The 23,103-nt window shown below is 41.8% G+C and overlaps 1 protein-coding gene across 2 annotated transcripts in view; it reads left to right on the top strand.

The window, feature by feature from the left end:
- ERBB4 (erb-b2 receptor tyrosine kinase 4) overlaps window positions 1–23,103 on the top strand; it is a 399,492-nt gene that overhangs the window by 162,271 nt on the left and 214,118 nt on the right. For both annotated transcript variants that reach the window (XM_040604703.1, XM_040604704.1), the window contains exon 3: window positions 18,025–18,159. In XM_040604703.1, the coding sequence (XP_040460637.1) occupies window positions 18,025–18,159 (135 nt within the window). The remainder of the gene's footprint in view (window positions 1–18,024; window positions 18,160–23,103) is intronic.

Raw genomic sequence — 23,103 nt, 5'->3', positions numbered from 1 at the left:
CAACTGATCACTGCTAAACGGTCAGCAACAGCTTCTAGAGAGAGGCAACTGAAATTTTCTGTAGGTTTCACATCCCATAAACTTGCAAACTCTCTGGGGTTTGTTGTCAACTGACTTAGCATTTTAACTGCTGTCTGCATAAAGAAAGCCCCTATAAAATGAACCATATTTAGTAAACATTACTGAGGCACAACTGAAATCAAAACAAATCAACTTTTTTGTGGTTTAATAACATGCTACCTATACCCTTTCTAGGTTTTTTCTCCTTGATTATAGGTGTTATCTGCTTCATTAATTTAAGTACTGTTACTGTATCAATCAAATACTTTGCTAATTTCCAATTGCCAGGCTGGGAGCTGAGTCACTAAGTTAGCTTGGCTAAGAAGCAGTTCAGGAATGACAACTATTTGGGTATTAATTTGTTGTCCGAAAGGCCTTGATTATTTTAAAATTGACATGAGTTTCTTGTGTTTTTATTTGCCTTGGTACATTTTATTGGCCTTTAAATGGATCACTCTATTTACTGGCCTTCAAGTCCAATTTTTTACTAATAATTAATACATTAATAATATATACAAGCACTAATACATTTCAGCAAATAAAAACTTCAGTGATGGTAGGGATATTTTCAAGTGACCCAGCATTGTTTTGTATTTGTTTTAAATTAAAAAGAAATAAAGAACATTTGTAATAGTTGTGTACCTCAGCTGTGCAAATAAATGTGAGACCCACTGGATCAAGAATACGTAAAGACCCGTACTTGATTTAGGTGCAGCTTGGAATGATTTGCGGCCAGGTTGATGCCCTGTTGATGTATCACTGTAAAAAGTTTTTGGTTTTGTGGTTTTTTATTGTTTTTTGTTTGTTTTTTTTTAACATTATTTTATCTTTCAATCAAAATAACACGATAGATGTTTCTCCTGATCAGGTTTAGCTAGGAGATACTGATAAAACCATTGTGGTGAGTTAAACCTAGTTGTTATTTGAAGGGGATGGTGGCTGGTTATGCTAATCGAGGCATTCATTTCTGGTCCTTGGTGGAGTGATTGAAACTCCCATATGCCAAAATAGGCAGTGAGAGACATTTGAGGTGATCCACATGGATTGTTATGGTTTAAAGTGATAAGCAAGCTCTTTTATGCGGGTCTCTGAGATGTTCTAGTTTTCTCTTGAGCAGGAATTTACTTGCACGAATAATCACAGCAAATAAATGAAAACATTTGGGAGATGCAGCAAAACATGTTTGTAGTCTTTGAGAAATCTCACTTGCATGGAGAGTGAAAAAAATCCAAGCCTAAAAGTTAATTTTTCATGCAAGAGAATTGGTAAGGTTCATTTCAAGTTTCATCTGTCACATGTACCACTTTTTAGTACCACACAAAAACCATACCCAGTCCTAATTATTTACTGTAATAATTTGTATAATTAGGCCAGGCTTTTTACTGTTGCTGGTACAGTAACATTTAAGAACACTGAATGTATTTTATCTAGAAAGGTGCTGACACATATGCAGGGGTTTTTAGCAGTTTATTGAGTCATAAGTGCAAGGTTAATTACACAATGAATCAACAAACAAACAGAAACTTCTGAAGTCAGTACATCCTTCTGGAAATATATAGCAAGGATAAAAATTAAAGACTCCTCTGTCTTAAGTATTTTTCAAGCAGTGAGAGAAGAGCACAGAAGAAATGCATCTTTAACGTCCTGTCCAGTTTCTGTTGTACCTCCTGTCTAGTCCAACAGGCTCTTCAAAAGAGCCTCGTGATATATTCATCCCAAACAAGTGCTCGTCGTACCCGTTAGCAATGGGAAGCATGTGAAAGCTTTCAGGGCAGGTTTACACCATTTCTCTTCAGGGTTTTTTTTGCTCGGGCAAAGAGCATTGGTTATTTAATGAACAGTTCAAAATTATTGGAAAAAAATTCTGAAGTAAAGAACAGCATGTTTTTGGTATCCCTTATGTATAGAGTGCTATCTACTTCGAATTCTCTGCATCCAGGATACTCGCATTGAATTAATCTCTGAGATAGGTATAACTGGAATAATAATAATATAGTTAGGGCGTACCTCAGAGGAAAAAGACCTCATCCTTGAAGCTGCCTGTATGGAACATAGTTCTGTATTTTGTAGAATAATAACACATGCTGCTGATAAGCAAAACTTTCCTAGATCAGTGGGATGTTTTTTTTATCATTTTCTGATAGGCACAGTCAATTTGTGTATCAGTGTTCATAGCTGATTGATAGCTTACTATAACATCTATACCAATGGAAATGCTTTTGCCTGTGGTGGCTTCTTCTTTATTGGATTTTTAAGTTACAAATTTAATACATCTCAGTTTTAATTAACAAAGCAAATGTAAGACTGAGTTATGGGTTTAAAGGCAAAATGTACAGGAACCTCGTGAGCAGAAGATACGATTTTCTTTTCTCAGCCTTGAGACATATTTCATCTTCTGATTATTCTTGTCTGGCAAGAAACATTTCATATGCTAGGAAGCGTTAATTAATCCTGAAAAGGAATCAAAATCACCAAAGAAAAATATTCCTAATTTTGTAATTATAGGTGGCTGTTTCATCATCATAAGGTTGTTCTCCTGTGTATTTGATGTGTGGCCATATTCTCCATCTTTTTGTAAATGTGTGCACTGAGTCGCTTTATGTTTTTTTCTTACCTGAGATTTCTTTAAGACCCCTCCAAGTACCTATATGCCCTATGGTAGGTTTAAATTACAGTGTGGGTGCTACTGTGGCCTGCTGGCACTGCCCTTTTGAAGGATGCAAATTCAAGTCTCAACAGGGCTCAGTGTGCTGAGAGTTAGATGCTGGTAAGAGCTGCCAGGACTTGTGATTTCTGTCTGCTCTGCCAGAGAGGTAAAATAGAGGATTTGGCTCCTGAGTAAGATGCAGTTACCAATATACTATGTGGTACAGGGAGAGCGGGCAATGTCCCGGGGAGTTCAGCCTGCTGCAGTGTTCAGGTCCAGTAGAGCACATGCTGTACTTAGGAGAAGCAGCTGGTGTTTTAGTGTTTTCATTTCTCTGGTGAACCAGCTATCATTTCTGTGTCAGATTTAGGCAACTGTGAACAGAAAGTTCAGGTTCAGACTTGTCTGGACTTTAATTGCTTCTTCCATAACTATAGAAGTAGGTGAAGAAGAGCAAGCACAAGAAAGGCATCAGTACCCATGGCAGTGACCATTAGGTCCCGACGATGCTGACAGCGTACTCTTAGAGCTACTTGGAGCTGTATTTTGCATCCCAGACTAGTAAATGTGTGAATCCAGAGAGCTCAGAGTGCCTGCTGGAGCCCTGAGTACTTTGTCCCTCTTGTGACAAGTGCTGGCAGGCAGTCAAGGACATTTTCTCCTCTGTTCATGTTATGGGGAGGGGCAAGGTAGCTCAGGCTGAGCTGACATTCAGGCAGGTGGAGTACTTCACAGGGCTTGAGGAGGGAGAGGAGTCTGAGCTAAGCTTGCTTATCCAAACTCTTGCTCTCAACCAACTCTGCCTTCCTCAATGGTCCAACCTACCCCCTCACAGACAGTCTCACACAAAGCAAGTTCATAGGATGGCAGTGGAGATGATGCTGTTACCCTCTTGCACATTCTTGGCTGGGATCTGCTTTGGTTGCGACTTGTGTGATGCTGCTGTGCTAGGCCTGAGCACAGAGCCTCATCATAATGTACTTCCTCTCGTTAAACCACGGTGTTTCCTTGGGAAAGGGGAGGAGGAATATTGCTTGTTGTTAACAAAAGTTCCTTTAACTGTTCTTAGCAATCCTAAGCTCCCCTGGAAGGCACCTGGAAGCTTTTGAGTGAAACACAACCGAACATCTGAAAACTGCAGACCAGAGTTGGCAACACACGTGCACCCCATGCAGTGTCCCAGTGGGAATTTTGTTGAACCATTGAGTGGTGTTAAGTTAGAAGTGGGCTGAGACAGAGGACTGACAGTCAGTGGTGGGAAAACTTTGCACAACCAGAAGTGCCTTAAAAAGGCAAAAAATCGCCCCAACCTTTCGGTCCATAATTACCAGTATGGTTTTAAGTGGTTATTGGTGCAGTTCACCTGAGAGTACCAGCTCTTTCAAAAATGCACATGTACCAGCAGTGTCATCTCCAGACATCAATCAGACATGCCTCTGCCTCTGCAAGTGGTACCTCTTACTCTGGTATATCATCAGAGGTTTGTACATGTTACACCTTTTAGGAATTTCCCTTCTTTTTATGTGCAAGGAGATGTTTTTTTTTTTCATGTACGGGCTGTGATATCTGCCAATGGTAGTGCCCAGAAAACCAAGTTCAAATTTTATGCTGTGCTTCGTGGAGCCTTTGTTACCTCCTTCCTCCCCTGCTGGGTTAACCCAGGGGCACAGGGGCTGGAGGTGTTCGCGCAAGCTGCTGTGTGGGTTTGCCATCTGGCCTGTCGGTGGGGGTGGCCAGCAGTGCTGCACCACCATGCTGTGCCCCAGGCTGGGCTTCTGGTGGGATTTCTCCACAGGTGCTTGTGTCTGCAGAGATGGTGGGTGCTCAGGGGGTTATTTGCTTGTCCCTTCCTAGCAAAGCACAGATGTTTCCATCTGACACATGGGTCATTCACAGGAACTTTTTTTAAGAATTTAATTTTAAATGGTGTTAAACAGGGGGGAAAGGAAGGACAAGATCCTTGTTATGTTAAAAAATGAAAGCCAGTGAATAACATGCTTAAAACCCTGGCACAGATTTTGCTCACACCATGGCACTCAGCCGAAATGCCTTTTCCTATCCCTTCCCTGCGAAGCACTTAGTGGAGTTACCTGCCTTGCTCTGTCCTCGCCTGATGTGCTCCACAGCACAAGGATTCCCCAAATTACCGTGGGGCCCCTTGCCCTGCAGGACTGGGTATCTTCAGTTGAGCTTGTGATGGGAAAATTATGTTTTTTGATAGGGTAGGTGAGACATCAGTGATGGCGTTTAACAAACTGCCTCTCTTCTCTGCGGGCGAGACTACTAGGCCTTTGCTGTCTTCTGCATCTCAGAGAACAGGCAGAAATGGACAGGGTGACACAGGGGAGGGTGCTTTGGCAGCAGCTCCCCATGTGGGTGCCACATGTTCTGCAGCAGAGGCTGTGGTGGGGCCGGGAAAGGAAGACTGCTTCCCTGTGACACTCTGGGACCAGCATGGCCCTGGCTGAGACCCCCCAGTGTGTGTGCCCGTGTGCTTTTGGAGGGCAGGGTGGGCCAGACAGTGTGAGTGTGAGTGAGCCCCAAAGCCAGGAGAAGACCCTGGAGAAGAGCAGAAAGATGGCATTTGGGGTGGGAAAGATTTTCCTACATATGTAGGGAAACTCCAGGATGCAGCCTGTAGTAGCATTCGGTTTGTCAGACCTGTAGAGGTAGGGACTGAAAGAGAAGGCCTTCTTCACTGGGAGGCAGCCTGTAACGAGGTGTGGAGAGGGTGGTTTGGGAGCCATTTTATTTTCCTCTCCCATCACTGTGTCCATGGAATTGGTTAGTTGCTTTGAGCATCCACCCGGGCACTAAGTGTGTGCGGAGCTCTGTCTGGGAGACTGGATGGTTAAGTTTGACAGGCTTTTTATTCTCTCTTTTTTTGCATTTAAACATTTATATCATAACTCATTACCTTCTCTTGGCTGTAATTAGAAAATTGGTGGAATTAAGAACCATTAAATTCATTGAGATTTCACCCTTGGGAATTTGCCCAGAGGCACACAGCTTACAGGCCTTCACAAGGCTTGACTTTCCTGGAGTCATCTCCCCCTCCCCTGCTGCATCCAAGCCTCTGTAAAAAGGAACCATCTTTTCAATTTTGTTAATTAATTGCTCTTGCCAACCAACAGATGTTCTGTAGCCTTTGAAGACCAAGAATATCCAGGTATATAACTTTTGCAGCCTTACACTGACTGCCTATGCAATTTGAGCAAGAACCTCTGAAGCTCAAGGGAAAGACAAGCTATTACAGCCAAATAAAGAGTGATGGTAACTCAGAAGACTATAGTTTCCCCCCTATATTTGATTGGATTAATATTTCCCCCTACAAATGTCTCTTTATCTACATTTATTCAGTTCTAGGGCACAGCAGTCAGTGAACTGAGAAAAAAAATATTCAGGACATCTCTTACAATTATTTATTTATTTATAAGTTGTGTCTGAGATTCATTGGCCTTAAAAGGCAATGGTAAGAAAAGCTGGAAAGCTAACCACGGGCAATGCAGAGGCAGAGATTCAGGCTTGAACCCTACTGAGCTGAGCCCTGAGGCTGGGAGAACAGCTGCTTTGTTTCACCCTCAGCAACTCTGTTCACAGCCCGTGGTCTGTTCGTGTGCTCTTCCTTTCTTGTGTGGGGTTATTTGGGAAGTTTTTGGCAAAACATTACTAAGACTTGTTCTTAATGGTAAGGATAGCAGTTAGTACGACAGAATTGGTGGGTTGGGGCACTTACTCTTCTGTCTTGTTGTCTGCACTATCAAAAATGGTCTCACTGAAATAAATACCATCAATCAGTGCCAGCTGCAGTTTAGCTGGAGTGTAGACAAGGACAAACTGTGTGCTTCTGCTGCCTGCAGACAGAAACTGTTTGGACTAGTTTAACTGTAGAGTGGTAAAACACTGGAAGCAAACCGATCCTTCTTCTAGGAAGAAAGTGTCTTCTGCTATCCAATATGACAAGGAGAGCAACCCTTGCTCCTGCTAAGGTTGCATGGGTACAGAGCAGAAATGAGTTAGAAAAGGAACTGTCCACCACGTGATAAGCCACTACTGGGAGCCAAGTATGTCCTTTGTTAATGGAGGCATAGATCTCACTGCAGTTTTACTTCCATGTCACTCCAGGCCACGGCGTCACTCTTGATCTACTGCATTGTAACTGAAAGCAACTTGGGTTCAATGCAATTCATCTGCTGCAAAAAGAAAGAGGTGTGTTGGGAGAATGTTTGCAACTGTGCTGGTTACAGTCAAAATATTGATGGGAGAAAAGAAGAGGATGTTTTCATTGTGTGTGGCTTTTGAAAAGCTAAATGTGTAGGATGAGGCATTTTTAAAATTAGGATTGGTGGGAGATGAGAAGGGCTTGTATTTAAAAGCAGGCAGAACAAGTGGGGAACACTGGAGGATGGAGATGGTAGCCTTAACAAAAGTGAATGTACTAACTGTGAACTATCTTTTGTACTTAGGACCTTGTCACCCATTGCTTTTGCCTCCACTATCCAAAGTGGTTACTTTGGCATGAATTCACATGTGCTTATTTGCCTCATCTAAACATTTGGTTTGAGGTTAATACTTCAAGGAAAAATGGCCTGAATTCTGGGTATTTTTTACGTAACAACCACGATTTAGTTGTTGCCACTGTTTCACTGCTACCTTATAATAGTCGCATAGAAGATAGGCATAATGAAGGTCAATGAGGATGTGGCCAAACATGGTGATCACAAGAGGCATTTGAGCTTTGGGGAGAGAAAACAGGCAGAACCCATTGGCTGTGTTTCCAGAGGGTCAGCAGCTCGGCAGCATGGACAGGTTCCCTGACATCCCATCAGATTTGAAACCTGAATTAAATACACATACAAATGCAAGAAGCAGGACTGACGGCAACCTCTTAGCAATTATAGCAGTTAAAGGGGAAAAAATATGAGTTGGGATACTTGAGGCTCAGACCTTATCAACCTCATTATCTTACAAAGAAGGTCTTACTGATTGCTGCGATTAACATGCATGTTCCTCAGTTTACAGACCTTCTTGTGGCCATCTGGCTGTCCCCAGCCACAGGACTGTGAGGGCAAGTCAGTCCAAGGTCCTTACAGCTTGTAGGAGCCAAAGAAGAGTCACTTCGCAGTCCCCTGTGTGGGAGGAGGATTGTCAACATGTCATTTGCACAGTTACAGTACAGGAGAGCCAGGGAAAGGCACAGGCACTTCCCACCTCAGACAAATTTCAATTAAAATTCCTCTTCAAAGAGTTGACGCCGTATCTCAGGAGAGGTTAACAACATGGCATAGATATGTGAGAGTGTACTTGAACAGATCCCATATAGAAATTTTAAGCTCAGCGGACACAGACTCCTCTTTCGAGCCCAGAAAAGAGATTAGTTGGGTTATGCAATTGCTGGAGCTGGCATAAAACCAGCTGCATGCCAATTACCAGCCCATATGCAAATGATTGTACTGAAACTCAGGATGCAGCTGGACATGGATCTGGGCACCCTTCCAGGATTATTCCAAGCCACATTATGACAGTTTTGAATGAGAAGAGCTCTATGGAGCCAGTAATTTTTTACAGCCTTTCAGAAAATGGAGGAAATTACCACTACATCCAGATCTTAACTATTTTTTTCGATGGGAGAAGGAATTTCTGCATGTTGATGCCAATCAGGATGTACTTGAGGCACTTATGCTCCAAGACAGAAGGCCATCAGTCTCTTTGCCAAGTGTGCGGCCTGAGTGCCAGATGTGCTCGGGATAGAAAGCAGGCTTCTTGAATTTGTCAGTGGTTGTATGAAAAGAATTGAAAAATATACTACCAGATAATGCCAAAGTTGAAGCTCCTGGGGATGCTGCAGGGAAACCCTGCTGCATTCAGATGCCCTGGCCTTACCGAGGTTTCTCTTCCTACTGCTGCTTGACTGCTGCGTGAAAAGCCTGCTTGGAAAGGGTGCAGCAGCAATGGCAAATAAACTGCCCTGCAAGATTTACTCGCAAGATGCCTGTTATAAAGAGCTGATGCCAGGAGAACAGGGACACACAGTAGTCTTGCCAGTTACATATCTCAGCAGATGGAAAAGATAAATTGAGAGCTGCCACCAGCAGACATGAAACGTTACAGGTTTAATCAAAATATTATATAGCAAATGTCCAGACAAGGAGAGGCATTTAAAATGCTTGTGTCTGTCTTGGCAACATGGAAGTGAATCAGTCAAAGTATGTAGGCCTCATTCTCGGTGGAGGAGTGATAAGAACATCCTATGAGGAGACAACTTCTTAAAAAGTTTAGAGGAAAAAAATAAAAATAAGTATTCCTATGCTATTTCTCAAATTTTGCCCATAGATGATATGAAATGTAAGGTAGTCTTCAGTGAAGAGCTGGTTTCATTAAGGGTTCAGCTTGGCTTAATGGACCTCATACCTATTAGGTGTCTCTGAGCACCAGCTTCCACTTTTTCTGGCCTAGAATAGGATCCTCTCTCCACTGCTGCCCCATGTTTTTTCAGACTCCCTGGATTGTTGGCTGCCTGCCCTTGAGACCAGGGCAGGAAGGGAGTGGGATGAGTCCCTGTTGGAGCAGTGGGACAGTAAGGTTTAGGTCCCAGTATCGTATGCTAGGACTCTGAACTAGCAGAACATCGGATTATAGGCAAAGGAGGATGGTTGAAGGATCAGCCTGCAATCTTAACCCCAGGAAGGCTTGACTGGTGGTTCTCCATAGTGTTTGTGGGTGAATCTGCAGAATGGAAACATCCTGGAGACCCTAGGAAGCCACTCATGCTGCTGTAGGGCTAGCAAATAAACACAGTACCCCTCATAAGCCAATACCATTCATCTGGAGAAACGCTCCAATCACAGCAAAAGTTCTGCAGAAGTTATGAAGAAAAATGAATGTGAAACCATCATAGTGAGCCAGAAGGGGTGGCTTTGTTGTACATTGTTGCTGCACCTTTGCAGAGGCGCATCAGTGAGACAGATGATGGAGTTGTTGCAGCTATAGGGCATAGGTAGCATCTCAAGAGGGTAGAAGTGACACTGAGATCCATTCAGTCTTTGCTGAACAAATTTGGAGGATGCCTGACAGAAAGCAAAAACTGTGCCATGATTAGAGCAAATGCTGATACAACTGGTTTGGGTTATTGCACCTGATTATGTCCCACAGGATGTTCTCAGTTAAAGATGACCAGACAGCAGAAATGAATTCCAGTACCAGGGTATCCATTAGAGCCTCCAGGCTTTCTGGAGCCCGCTGGGACACCAGGGAGACTTTGCTGTGTTGATGCACCCAGTGTGCTGCATATCATCTCCCCTTCTGCACCTTCTGCTGACCTTCTGCTGAAGAATAAGAACAGGGCAGAAGAGAGATGGTTTATTTCAGATTCAGCAGGTTTTAGTAACTTTGGAATAATCAGATGACCGCTGTGTATCCTTGCTGAAATCCATACTCGGAGTTATGGGGTTTGGAACAACTGAAAGGTAAGCGCTGCCAAGTACTGGTGTGTTGTCAGAGGCCTCACTGAAGAGGCACATACCAGCGCACTGCAGAGACTGCTCCCCTCTTCCTGAGTGCATGCTTGCTGCTAACCGGGACGCGGATATCCCCATCAGGTAGTGCTGTGCTATCTGAATGTTAAGTCGTGGCTCCTGTGAATGAAATGACTGCTCATTTCTGACTGTTGGCATATTGCTGCTCTTACTGAGCTCAAGAGTGTGCCTTCTGGGGTGAGCTAGTGATGTGTCATGCTCTTCATCGACAGTAATTTGAAACTCATCACTGATTCATTACAGTGACTTAAATGAATACAATTTTCTTTTTGCTAACAAAAATCAAAAGATCAAAGGGCAACAGTTCTCTCATGCTAAAATCTGTAATGGTTCTTAGTCCAGATGTTCCTTTTGTGTGAAATGGGGGACAGTGATGGTGACACAGTATTTCAGATACTGTAACATTTTTTATACATGCACATGATGTGCTTTTAAATATATGCTATCTTCCAGATGGGTGTTTTACATCACCAAATGTTTATCAGTAAATAAAAGTTTTAAATGACATATGCTTTTATAAATCTGGAGAGAATGGATTACTTAGGGAGTGTTGTAAGTACTGTGGTAGTAGATGATTAATAATTGCAGAAGGACAAAATAATTTGGATTGGAAGGGATGTTTGGGTTCGTCTGGTCCAGTCTTCTGCTCAGAGCAGGATTAACTTCAGACAAGATTCAGGTTGTTTGTTGTTTCTGAAAATCTCTAGAGATGGAGATAGCACCACTTCTGTGGTCAGTCTGCTCCTGGGCTTTACCTGCTTGCCATGAGGAATATTTTTCCGATTGCAGCTTGTGCTTGTTGCCTCTTGTTCTTAAGTTTCTGAGAGGAGTCTGGCTCTGTGTTCCCCCATAGCTTTCCTTTAGGTAAAGGCAGGCTGCAGTTAGTGTCCCCCCTCCTCAGTCCTCTCTTCTTCAGGCTAGGTGAGCCCAGGTCTTCTCACCTCTTCTCCTGTGGCAAGTCCTCCAGCCTCTAACCACCACAGTGGTCCTTCCCTGGACTCTCTTGTAGTTTGGCAATAACTGTGTTGCACTGGGGTGCCCAAAATAGACCCAGTGCTTCAGATGCACCTTCACAAGTGCCCAGCACATGGGCATCATCACTTCCCTCACCTGCTAGCTCTGCTTCTGCAGCCCACTGTGTGATCACCCTTCATCACTGTTCAGGTGTACTGCAGACTCATGTCCATCTTGCCACCCACAAGGACCGCCAGGCCCTTTTCTGCCTCTCTCTCTGATTTGGAGAATCCCACAGAAAGCTCATGTGGATTGTTGCAATGTTATGTTTTATATCTGTTGATCTACCTGTCACACACTCACAGTACACACACACCCCCCCACACACACCCACACCCAAATTATATTAGGAAAACAGTAAATGAAGCACCTGGCTGCTAACATCAGGATAAGAATTTGACTGGACAAAGAAGTGAGTCAATTAGCATCTCCCTCTGAAAATAAATGTCCCTCTAACAGAATCAGCATATTACATGAAAGCTTCTCACCTGCCAAGTCAACAGCGTCAAAGAGTTTTCAAAAGCTAGTGATGGGAAAAGAAGCAAATGAAGTAGGTAACATTGTAAACAGCTTCTGCTGCTTCTGTAGTTAACATCTGCAAAGGAAATGGCGGAGCTAAGGCTGGTCATACAGCTTTATGTCTACCTGGTTGTTAATTAATGTCAAGGACATGTGGTGCTGGTGGCAGGTATGTGGTTAATGAAAGTAGTGTCAGCTGGAATCAGTACATCTTTTTATTCTCTGTTGTTGAACCAAAGTAATCATTACAGGAGCAGGAAACCTCCACAATGGAGGGGAAGGAGGTGACTTAAATGTAAAGCTGGGCCTAAACACTTTTGAGAATCAAGATCCAAGTAGGCAGAAGCTGCTGTGATCACTGCAAGGTGGAGTGAATTAAGCAGCCGCTAGGACAAGTGAATCTAGCTGGATTATGGAGAGAGAGCATGTCCTTTAGCACAAGCCAAGTTTGTTGAATAAAGAAAAAACTAAATACTTAACAACAGGGATGTTTCCTGTGAAAATCAGCATGTCTTTAAAATAGAGTTTATACCCAACTGTTTTCTTCCCTTTTGGATGGGTGAAGATTTTGTGTGTTACTTGATACAGCTGTTTCTACTCTCTTCCATAGTATTTTGGGTAACTTTCTCCATGCAGTGAACCCTTTGGGGCCATGTGGCTGCATTTTATGTGCCCAGTGGTCTTGGTAATGGCTCAGGGCGCAAGGTGAAATGTGGCCCATTAGCTTGACACAGACTTGCACACTGACTTGTGCTTCCTCGAGAATATGGTAGTCGTGGAATGTGTATTTTAGCTCTGATGTGTTTACTGCAAGGGGCTGGGATAATTTGTAGTGTTGTTTCCTTTTCCATAGTAACCAGCTAAATTATTTGGCATCTTAATTTTAATAAGGCTGTGAGAAGGAAAAATTAAAGGCATGCACAGAAGAGGAATAATCTGAGCAGATAGAAATGTTGTCTTTGAGTTGGCTTAATATGGCGTAGCCTGTTCATGAAACAGCCATTCCCTTTGGGGAGATTGCTAAAGGAAGAGTTGACCAGAGCCTGTTGTCCTGTAATGAAGTAGCTAAATGACTCACGAGGACCCTATGAGCCCATCATCACACACATTTACAGTGAAATGGTGAAAAGGGTACCCCATCAAACTCAGTGAAAGGTAATCAAATGACTCCATTTTTATTTAAGCAGCGAAATAGGTAGCTAGATTTGGAAGATTTATGCTCAGGTACTACAATCCAGTGTTCTTAGTTACTGAGCAGCTGGAAGAACAGACCCACAGGCTGCACATAACGCTGATTGCTTTTGATAGAAACAAAGAGTATCTTGCTGTTACCATCAAGCCTTGAAACTGACTTCCAGCTAATGACCCAAATAATCTTTACTTGAAATTGTATAATTGAGATCGAAGGCTGTCTGGGGCTTCTAGCTGGTACACAGATTCCACATCCATGAGCTTTTGAGTATGGTCATTGAGCTGAAATAGAGAAGGTTAAAACTCTCATTTTCATTACCGAGCTCCCCCCATCTCCCAGTACAAATGTGACATTTCAATTTTGCACAGTCCGACTCTTCTTAAATCATCTGTATAAAAACTTCAGATCTTGATTGATGATGAATGAGCTGTTGTCTCCTAAAGCACCTAGTTCTCATTACCCTTTAAGACATAGCTTATTAATGATGGACCTGAAATGCTTTCCCAGTGGGTCATCAGCAATCAGCTGTGCTAAGATTGCAGAAGACTTGGTCTGGCACGAAGTTTCCAGGCCAAATCTGGTTTTGGATAATGCATTCAGCATCTTGGGTGAAATGTGGCTGTTTTGAGAGTGATATGGTATCTGACAACAGATCCCCATAACCTGGGTGATGACGATGAGGATGCAGCAAGATGCTTAAGCTCTAATGGAGATTGACCTTGGAAATAAAGGTATCATCAACATGCATTATGTAATACCTATGTGCAGAGTATACCAGTATATGGTGTAGTGTAAAAGACAGCTGTTTCCTTAGCAGGCAATCAGCTTGGAAGGTGTAAGGTATCTTCTGTTTTACTTTACAAGTGGTTACAGTAAACACGCCCAACAGATTTTCCTAATTAACTCCTTCCCCTTTCTCTACACACTTTAGAACTAGTTCGTTTTCCCTCTCACTATGCCTTCGTCATGTCAGCTGGTTTCATTGCACCAGAGAAGAGCTTTTAATTTGCAAACTTGAATAGTAATAGCAATTGTATAACCAATTTTGTAACAATTTTAGAACCAGATTCTACTGCTACATAGGTGCCTACAGCCACCACTGCATATCAACACATGAGTTGCTTGCACTCCAGGATGTGTTGCAGGAAGTGAACATGTTTTGCCAGTTTAATCCACGTTAGAAATTAGATAGCAAACCGTGAGGGATTACACTGTACACAAGAAAAATTCAGCTGAAGAAAATGCCCTTTTAACAGATGGATGAGGAATAGTTATTTCCACCTCTGGTCTAAACAGACAACACAGTTGCAGAGCTAGTGTCTATTTGCCTTACTTACAGTGATCTGAAGCTTCTGGTGGCTGGTAATGCATTTTCACTGACTGTAGTCAAACTTATTCAATTAGAATAGATGTTATGAATTTCAGCCTTATTTTAACTTAGTAGACTTAAGTATAACTTGTGTGTGATGTACCTATCTCTGTTCCATGGCACTTTAGGGAAAGTGTAAGGTACTTGGGTCTCATGGTTGCCAGAGACCTGTATGTTTCCGTTTTTCCTATTAGTATTGTAACTATTGTGTAGTATGTTAGCAAAGTTATACGATAGTAGTTCTGCTTCATCAATGGGCTAAATAAAGCAAGAAAATAACAGATATAACAGATAATACATTTCTGATTTAGCTTCCTGAATAAATAACCATTTAATAGGTTTTTAATAATATGCAGCTCTTAAGTTCCCCACAATCATTTGGCAGCAATAAGCCAAATAATGATGGAAGTCAGTGGCGAGTGCACTTGCTGATTTATTTTCATATAGCTTTGGTTACAGAATTATACTGCCTTTAAGCCAGTAAAGTAGCTCTAGTAAGGAAGATGATAAAATTTTGCATTCACTTCAGAATCAAGTGGCAAAAGACCTTGGAGATACTCCTTTGCTCAGAATGCTGGCTGTAGCCCTGGTACCAAAGTGGAAAATTGTGGTACTCCTCTTAAGTGTGGTCATCGGTACCTTATAGGAAGGCATCTGAAATTGTCTGACACCTTTAGGAACTCTTTTCCCAATGAAGGCTAGTGGGACTTGTGCTTCAAAATACCCTTTTGTAGCTAGTGTCTCTGAGCAGTGTAGAAGTCAAAGGGTAATGTTTGCTGCCAGTTTGGCGTGGCAGGTATTTCAGGCAGCAGTGTTGTTCATATCCTAGCAATTTTACGCTGCCACAAAAAATTGGTTTAGAAGACAAAAATACTCTCCCCAAAATGGTATTTAAAATGTGATCCTCTGTGAGCAGTCCTTTTTAGTGCTTCTTTGGCAGGAACTAGCTTTTTTCTTCATGGTAGAAATCACAAAGTTCGCTAGGGGACTCATGGTCTTTCCTGCTCCAGCCTCAGAAAGAGTTCAGCAAAGAGGCATCTCAGGTCTTGCACACAGGAGAAGAAACCTTTTTTTTGCCTGGTTTCCTTTGCTAGCTCGTCTGCATAGGCAGAGATGCCTGCCTTTCTCCTCCTGTTTATTGTTTAACTTTATCTCTCACTCTCAGTGTTGTAAATTAAAATGAGATGATGACTTTATGATGATGAGTTCATTATACAGTAACTCCGTTGTATATTGATTACATTTGTGCTTCATTTGCTTAACATGTAACAGGGTTTATTAGGTCTTTCCAGGCATTGTTCCTGCTAAGAGAGGGCAGAGAAGTGCAAAAGGCATTTGAGTTTGTCAGTGAAGCCAATGCATCTGTGCTGATTTATACATGCCGAGGACAACTCAGTGTAAAGAAAAGCAGGATAGCGGGTTAGAACAGGAAGGTAGAAAGGAAATGAATCTGGATCCCATAGAGTAGGAGAAGAGCACAAATACATTAAAAGATGGTACTAATCTTTGAACTCAGAGCCCATCTTTGATATTATTACTTAGGTTCATTAGCACCTCACCATGTGAATAGACCTTTAAACTTTAGGCCTGTCACCTCTGAAAAATGTTACAGTGCAGGGCAAATAAAGATACTGCATCACATTTTTGGGGAAGGGCAGGAGGAACAACACTTTTTACTCAGTGATTAGGGAAGTCAGAGAGTTTTCCATGTTTGCTGTTAGTTAATCACAGGGAAAGCCGTCAGCTTTCCTTACAGTATAGGGGGAACACTTTCCAGTTACTTTCATGCTGAAAAAAGTCTTTCTTCACAAACTGAAGCTATTAGAATTACTTTTAGAGTGAGGTGCTGTCTGCTATACAATAATGTGTCCAAGTTCCTAGCAGAAAAGAAAATTTGATAGGTATTGTCATGAGTGAATGCTCTAAAAACGAGAAATTATGCCAGTGGCAGGTGTTCAGATACAACAACTGATAGTGACACTGTTTGGAATCATGTGCAAATACTTTAAGAAGCTATGAATGTAGATTTTACAGTTTTTCATAGCTTGATAGATATTATTTTTAATCAAAATCTGGGCCATAATGGGATAGGTAGTCCTGTATAGCTGGGTCAACACAGAGAAATCACTGCTAGTCATGTTTTCAGGTGTCCTTCTAAGTCCCACTTTTTCCCCAGAGCAGAATTGCTAACAGATGCTGTATGGTTTTTTTTCAGGGATCATAAGAATATCATACAGACAGATCATTGCTATATCTCTAATCTAGACTCTTTTCTGTATAAGATTATGATTATTATTGTTTTCATTTTTAAGCCTCTTTTCAATGAAAAGCCAAGCTTTTAAACCGGAGGTTTCTAAGAAATAATAATGCTCTGAACTGATTAATATGGTGGAAGGATGTATTTACAGATGAACTTTATTTAATACATGTTTTTCTTGGGAGCTACCTCCCCTGCATGCTGTGGCCTGTAAACCCTGGGGGTTATTTTTTTAGAAATATGCAGTAATTTCTACCTTGTTGTTTGTCAACATAAACATTCTTGCTACAGCTTTTAAATATTTTCTTGGGAGATGGAGACTATCAGACAACCTTAATCACCGCTGCCATAGTCAGGATTTACTCTTAATGTCTCTGTGAAAAGTGTGAAGCTTAAGGCTGAGGTGTGAAGCACCACTTAATGTCATTCTAAGGTGCCATTAGTAACTAACCTTCAACCTTTCTTCTCTGAGGTTTGAATCTCTGACACTAAGAGGTGCAGAAGGTTTTAGCTGCATCGTTTCTGTTAACTTTAATGAAAGTCACATGGATTGTCCTGTGCTTTGAAAATGTGAGAGCCAGGTTAAGTAGAGAAATTGTGAATCTGAGCAAGAGTTTAGAGGGCAAAATAACCAAGTTATTGCTCCAGAGGAAACCCTGGTGCTACAACCAACAGCTGTAAGATCATTTTCATGTTGAGATTTGAGAAATCAAGTCTTTAGAGACAGGGCAACAAGCCATTTTTTTAAAAACACTGATATAAACATGAAAATTTAATAACAAAAACAAAAAACTACTTTCATCTGCTCAGAAGCAGTCTCCTTTCAATGCAAAGCTTCCAGCAAGGCATGTTAATGGTAGTTTTGGATCATAGTATTTGAGAATTGGATCATAGATACTTGGGTATTTTGGGTCATGATACAACAGCAACACAGTCTGATCAGAAAACACGCTTTTCCAGACATCGTGATGACTGGACCCTTCTCATGTACTGTAGTCTTAGAAAATTCCTACCCCAGTGGAGCATGTTAGTTTATTGTATATTTTAAGCATTCATGTGTATTAATGAAATACATCATCGTGTGGTTGATTGTGTTTTTAAAGTCAGTTAAGTCTTGAAGGATATTTTACCCACAAATAACAGTACTGTTCCATACTTGGTTGCACTGGAACAACAGGTAAACCCAGTAACTTCATCTAGTTGCTGTGTGGCTGTTTTCATCAGGTTTCTTCTACATATAAATAAATAGTTCCTGTTTACAAATACTGTAAGCTACTTGCCCTCCAGTTTTCAGAGTATTAAGTGAGATCAAATGAGAATTTTTTGCATTTAAATTTCATGCCCTCTCACACCAGTACACAAAGCAGCAGTAGATGTAATCAGCCGTATATTTAAAGTCTTACAAGTATGTTCTCTTGTTGTTTTATGCAGAAATACTGAATGGAGGGGTGTATGTTGGCCAGAACAAATTCCTTTGCTTCGCAGACACCATTCATTGGCAGGATATCGTGCGTAACCCCTGGGCCTCCAACTTCACTTTGGTTCCAACAAATGGCAGCTCAGGATGTAAGTACTGGTTTTATTCTTAGGCTTGTCATCTGCTCAGCATGAAGCAGTATAAATGCAACCACAAGTTTTCCCTGATCCTCTGTTATGGATAATTGTATTTGTAAATTTTCCCTGCATTCTTCACTGCATCTTCAAAGTTTGTACGCTGCTTGTAGAAATACTTAGTCTAGTTTAAAAACATCTTTTCTACACAGAGCATTTGTGAACATCACACATTTTCTGAATTTTCTCTCAACTGTTTTCTCTCTTCTGCGTATTCTTTTTTCTATTTATTGCTAAAGCCACTGTGCTGCTGTGGAAGCGCAGACGTTACTGTTTGCTTTGCATTTGTTCCTGCTGCTCAGGCTGGTCCTTGAGTCACAGTGGTCTGTCTGCGGCATCATAATTAGCTGCTGGCATAATTATGGTACAAGCTCATGGATATTCTGACTTTAAATGACAAATGAATCTCAAAGAAAAAGTTATCCTGTTGTCTTGTGTGTATCTGTGAAGGAAGAGAATTTGCAGAGGGTGGGGAACTCTTCACAATATAGCTAATATTTCTCTGTTTTCAATATGTTCTCTCTATTTTAATGCTCTTGACTTCAAACTTGGAGTATCTGTGTACTTTGATTAATCTGATCCATTCCTTTATTTCCCTTCCCTAGAGTTACTCACCTTCAGTAGTATTTTCATGATTCTTGCAGCAATAATGGTTTCTACTGAATGATAGTGACAGTGATATAAGGCGTTTAGGCAAAATATTCTGTAATACAGTAAAATGCATTCAAATCTAATACTATGCTATTAAACAGTAACCTCAAGATGTATCAACATCAAAATTCAGGTACAGGCTGGGAAGAAGTTTATATCTGATGTCAGAAGTGACCCCATAGCAGACTTAGTGTTTTAACATTGCAGATACAGGGATGTTCTGGATTGCTTACAGTGTCCTAAGTTGTCCCTCAAGGATATATGAAATGACTGATTACCTCTTTAGCTACCACTACAGCCAAGAAACAACCTCAGTTCTTCAGTTGTATGTTGGGAATTCAGGTGGGGGAAAAGATAGATCCTGTGTAAAGACCGTTTGATGACTCCCCATCATTTCTAAGCAGCAGCTTGTTTTTAACCAAGTACTTTGTGGTATTTTATATATGGATTTTATATAAGGCTGACTTGCTTTTGTATACCTCACCTGCTACCCTGAAAACCAGAGCACAGCTACCTGAGATACAGCTTCCTCCAGGAGTCTGCCAAACTCTGCTGCTCCTCGATCTCTGGGCTCTGGAGCTGAAGTTCATCTCTTCTGCCTGGAAACCTGATATAGTTGTAATGCAGCCAATTGTCTTATTTGTATATTAAAAAGCCTCATCCCTGCTGATGATCAGTTCTGAGCAAAACTGATAAAACCTTTGAAGGTTAGGGAATGCCTGTACCCTTTTATGAGTCATTACTTCAACAAGCAAAAGATTTAGTTGTTACTTTGTTTTGTTCAGTTATTGGGTTTTCTTTTAACCTTTGCCAGTTCTTCAAGACACCTTGTTGCTTCTGCAACACCAAGGTAATAAGCTCTTTTAGAAAAGCAACTAACATGAATACTAACTATCTTTCTGAGCTAATGAAAGTTTTAGTGGTGACTCCAGAGGAATCAGAACAAGATCTGTGCAGAGTACTTTGGAATCACACCCTGAAAGTAAAGGAAAATATTAGCTCCCACAGCAAGATGAAAGAATGCATGTACTTAAGCTCAGTTTTTTAAAAAGATTTTTCATTCCTTTTGAGTTGTTTTGAAACATAGAGAAGGAACGATTTGTGCTTGATAAGGCTGAGAAGCAGCATTATTTCAAAGTTGATTGAGAGCCATGTACCAAGGCAGCTTTGTTAAGATAGCCACCAAAATTTTACTGTATTTTTCCTTACTTGGGATGGAGAAGAGTATTTAATTAAATAAACATGTAGTCTTCTCCATGAGACTGGATTCCATATCAGTACTATTCACGAGTCCTGTAAATTTGTTTAAATGAGCTAATACAAACCATTTCTGTATTCACAACTTACATAGGTGAAAATCTAAACCCCGTTATCCAGAAAGCCAACAAATAGCTAAAATGGTTTTAACAAGGGTTTTCAGGCTTTGGGAAACAAAGAATTCAGATAGAGAAATCACAGTTTAAAATAGCCTAAAATTAAATAGCTGTCCATCTGTGTTTGAGCACATGTATTATACACACATGCACACACATAGGTGTGTATATATATGTATTTATATATAATCATAGAATGGTTTGGGTTGGAAGGGACCTTAAAGATCATCTAGCTCCAACCTCCTGCCATGGGTAGGGACACCTTCCATTAGACCAGGTTGCTGAAGCCCCGTCCAACCTGACCTTGAACACTGCCAGGGATGGGGCAGCCACAGCTGTTCTGGGCAGCCTGGGCAAGTGCCTCACCACCCTCACACAGTAAAGAATGTCTTCCTAATATCTAAGTCTACTCTCTTTCAGCTTAAAACCATTGCCCCTTGTCCTGTCACTACATGCCCTTGTAAAAGGTCCATCGCCAGCTTTCTTGTAGGCCCCCTTTAGATACTGGAACGCTGCTATAAGGTCTCCCTGGAGCCTTCTCTTCTCCAGGCTGAAGATCCCCAATTCTCTCAAGCCTGTCTTCAAAGGAGAGGTGCTCCAGCCCTCTGAGCATCTTCATGGCCCTCCCCTCGACTTACTCCAACAGGTCCATGTCCTTCTTATACTAGGGGCTCCAGAGCTGAATGCAGTGCTCCAGGTGAAGTCTCACAAGAGCAAAGGGGGAGAATCACCTCCCTCAGCCAGCTGGCCACACTTCTTTTGGTGCAGCCCAGGATATGGTTGGCTTTCTGGGCTGCAAGTGCACATTGTTGGGCCCTGTTGAGTTTCTCATGCACCAGCACCCCCAAATCTTTCTCCTCAGGGCTGCTCTCAATGCATTCTCTATGCAGCTTGTATTTGTGCTTGGGATTGCCCCAACCCATGTACAGGACCTTGCACTTGGCCTTGTTTAACTTCATGAGGTTCACACAGGCCCACCTCTCAAGCCTGTCAAGGTCCCTCTGGATGACATCCCTTCCCTCCAGCGTGTTGACCGCACCACACAGCTTGGTGTCATCAGCAAACCCAATTCCAGTGTCCATGTCACCAACCGAGATGTTGAACAGCACCAGTCCCAGTGCCAACCCCAGAGGAACACCACTTGTCACTGGTCTCCATATTTATATATATATATATATATATATATATATATATATATATATATATAAAGCCTTCCAGTGAAGTCCCTCAAATGTTGAACCTTATTACTACCTGTCAAGAGGTAGGACAAAGGGAATGTTCTACACTGGTAATTTATGAAAGAATTAAGTTATTTGTACTGGTGCAGAGAGGACTTGGAGAAATGAACATTTCATTATAACCCTAGAATGGAAATCATTATAGATTGTCAATAAATTAGGTATAAGCTTCTTAAATTTAGCTCACTTCTCATAATCTGCTAGGCAGTGTGGGTGCTTGTCCACTGCACTGCTGCAGGTGATGCTTAGTGCATTACAAAGTCTTTGGTACTTTGTATATGTCTGCATAGACTGTGACTCATGCTTTTTTGAATCCGGCATGTATACATATTTACTGTTAATTTTACATGACTCTATTAAATTGCCTGAAGCCTTAGGTACCTCCTATCAAATGCAAATCTTGTCTAAGTCCATTGGAACTGAGTAAGTACACATTGCTTGGCATTACCAACTATATCCTAAGTGCAAGAGATGTCAAGTAAAGCCCTCTGGGACTTTCCATGCCAAGTGTCTTGAAAAGAACGAGTGGGTTTTACTGCTTATCTAAAAACCTTTACAGGAGAGGGAGAAGGTCTGTCAAAAAGGCTGCATCAATCTAAGAATGTAAACCAACCAAACCTTGCGTGTCAAGCTCAACAAAGTCCATACTAGTAGTGATTTAGGAAAGTCTGCATAAATGTGTGATCATGTAAGACCTGGGTAGGTGCATTGGTGTATGTGCCAAGTTTAGCCGTGACTGGCAGGACTGGAGGGTAGCTTATGCCTCAGGAATTGTTAGGACTGTTTCACTGTGACCACCTCAGTAGGGATTCTTGGCAGAGAATATTTCAGGGACAAAGGCTGTGAACTGCCACAAGTGTCAGAATCAGATACGTCATCATTCCAGCAGGTCCTAAAGCCTAATCCCTAGTTTGGTGATTTGGCATCACTTGCATTGTTTCCAACCATCAGTAACAGACAGCAAATCTGCCCCAAGTCATCTAAGTGTTTGAAAGAATAAGGGCCCACCTTCAGAGAAGAGCCCAGTGCTTACTGGGGTTTGGCTGATGCCAGAGTAGACTCCAGCAGGATGATAGAAATCCACTGTTGTACTGGGAGCATCTCTGTATCTGCATGTGTGCATGCTCAGGACTCAGCTGTGCTCATCCTTTGTCTTCCCTCGTGAGGGAGCCAGTGGTGCAAGCTGCCAGTGCTGCTCTCTTCCCCAGCCAGACAGAAGGGGGGCTGATAATGGTCCCACTTCAGGGGTAATTTCGCTCGCAACCCTCCCCACTGCTCCAAGGCAATCAGCAGAGGAGGAAGACAAAAGGGCGGAGTGAAATGAAGATGGTTTGAAATAAAATCAGTCCCCTGCCTCTATGCTTGTTTCATACCTTGGATCTGCCAACTCTGTCAATCCCCTTCATTTACTTCAGTTGTGGACAGAAGAGAATACAGCCAGTGAGCTCTGGGAATAAAGCTTTTGTGATTCTCTTCTTTGCAGGCTTTCATTGTCACATCAGTGTTAAGAAGCCAGTTGAAAAGACCATGGCATCTTAACCACTATGATAGAAATACTGCAGACATATGAATCTTAAGTGCTGGTTCTCCTTTTCTCTCTTTCTTTAGCCTGAAATGCATTCTACCCATTGCTTCAT

This window comes from Falco naumanni, chromosome 8, assembly GCF_017639655.2.
Source record: "Falco naumanni isolate bFalNau1 chromosome 8, bFalNau1.pat, whole genome shotgun sequence".
Classification (NCBI taxonomy): Eukaryota; Metazoa; Chordata; class Aves; order Falconiformes; family Falconidae; genus Falco; species Falco naumanni.
This window is presented reverse-complemented; position numbering and strand designations above follow the sequence as displayed.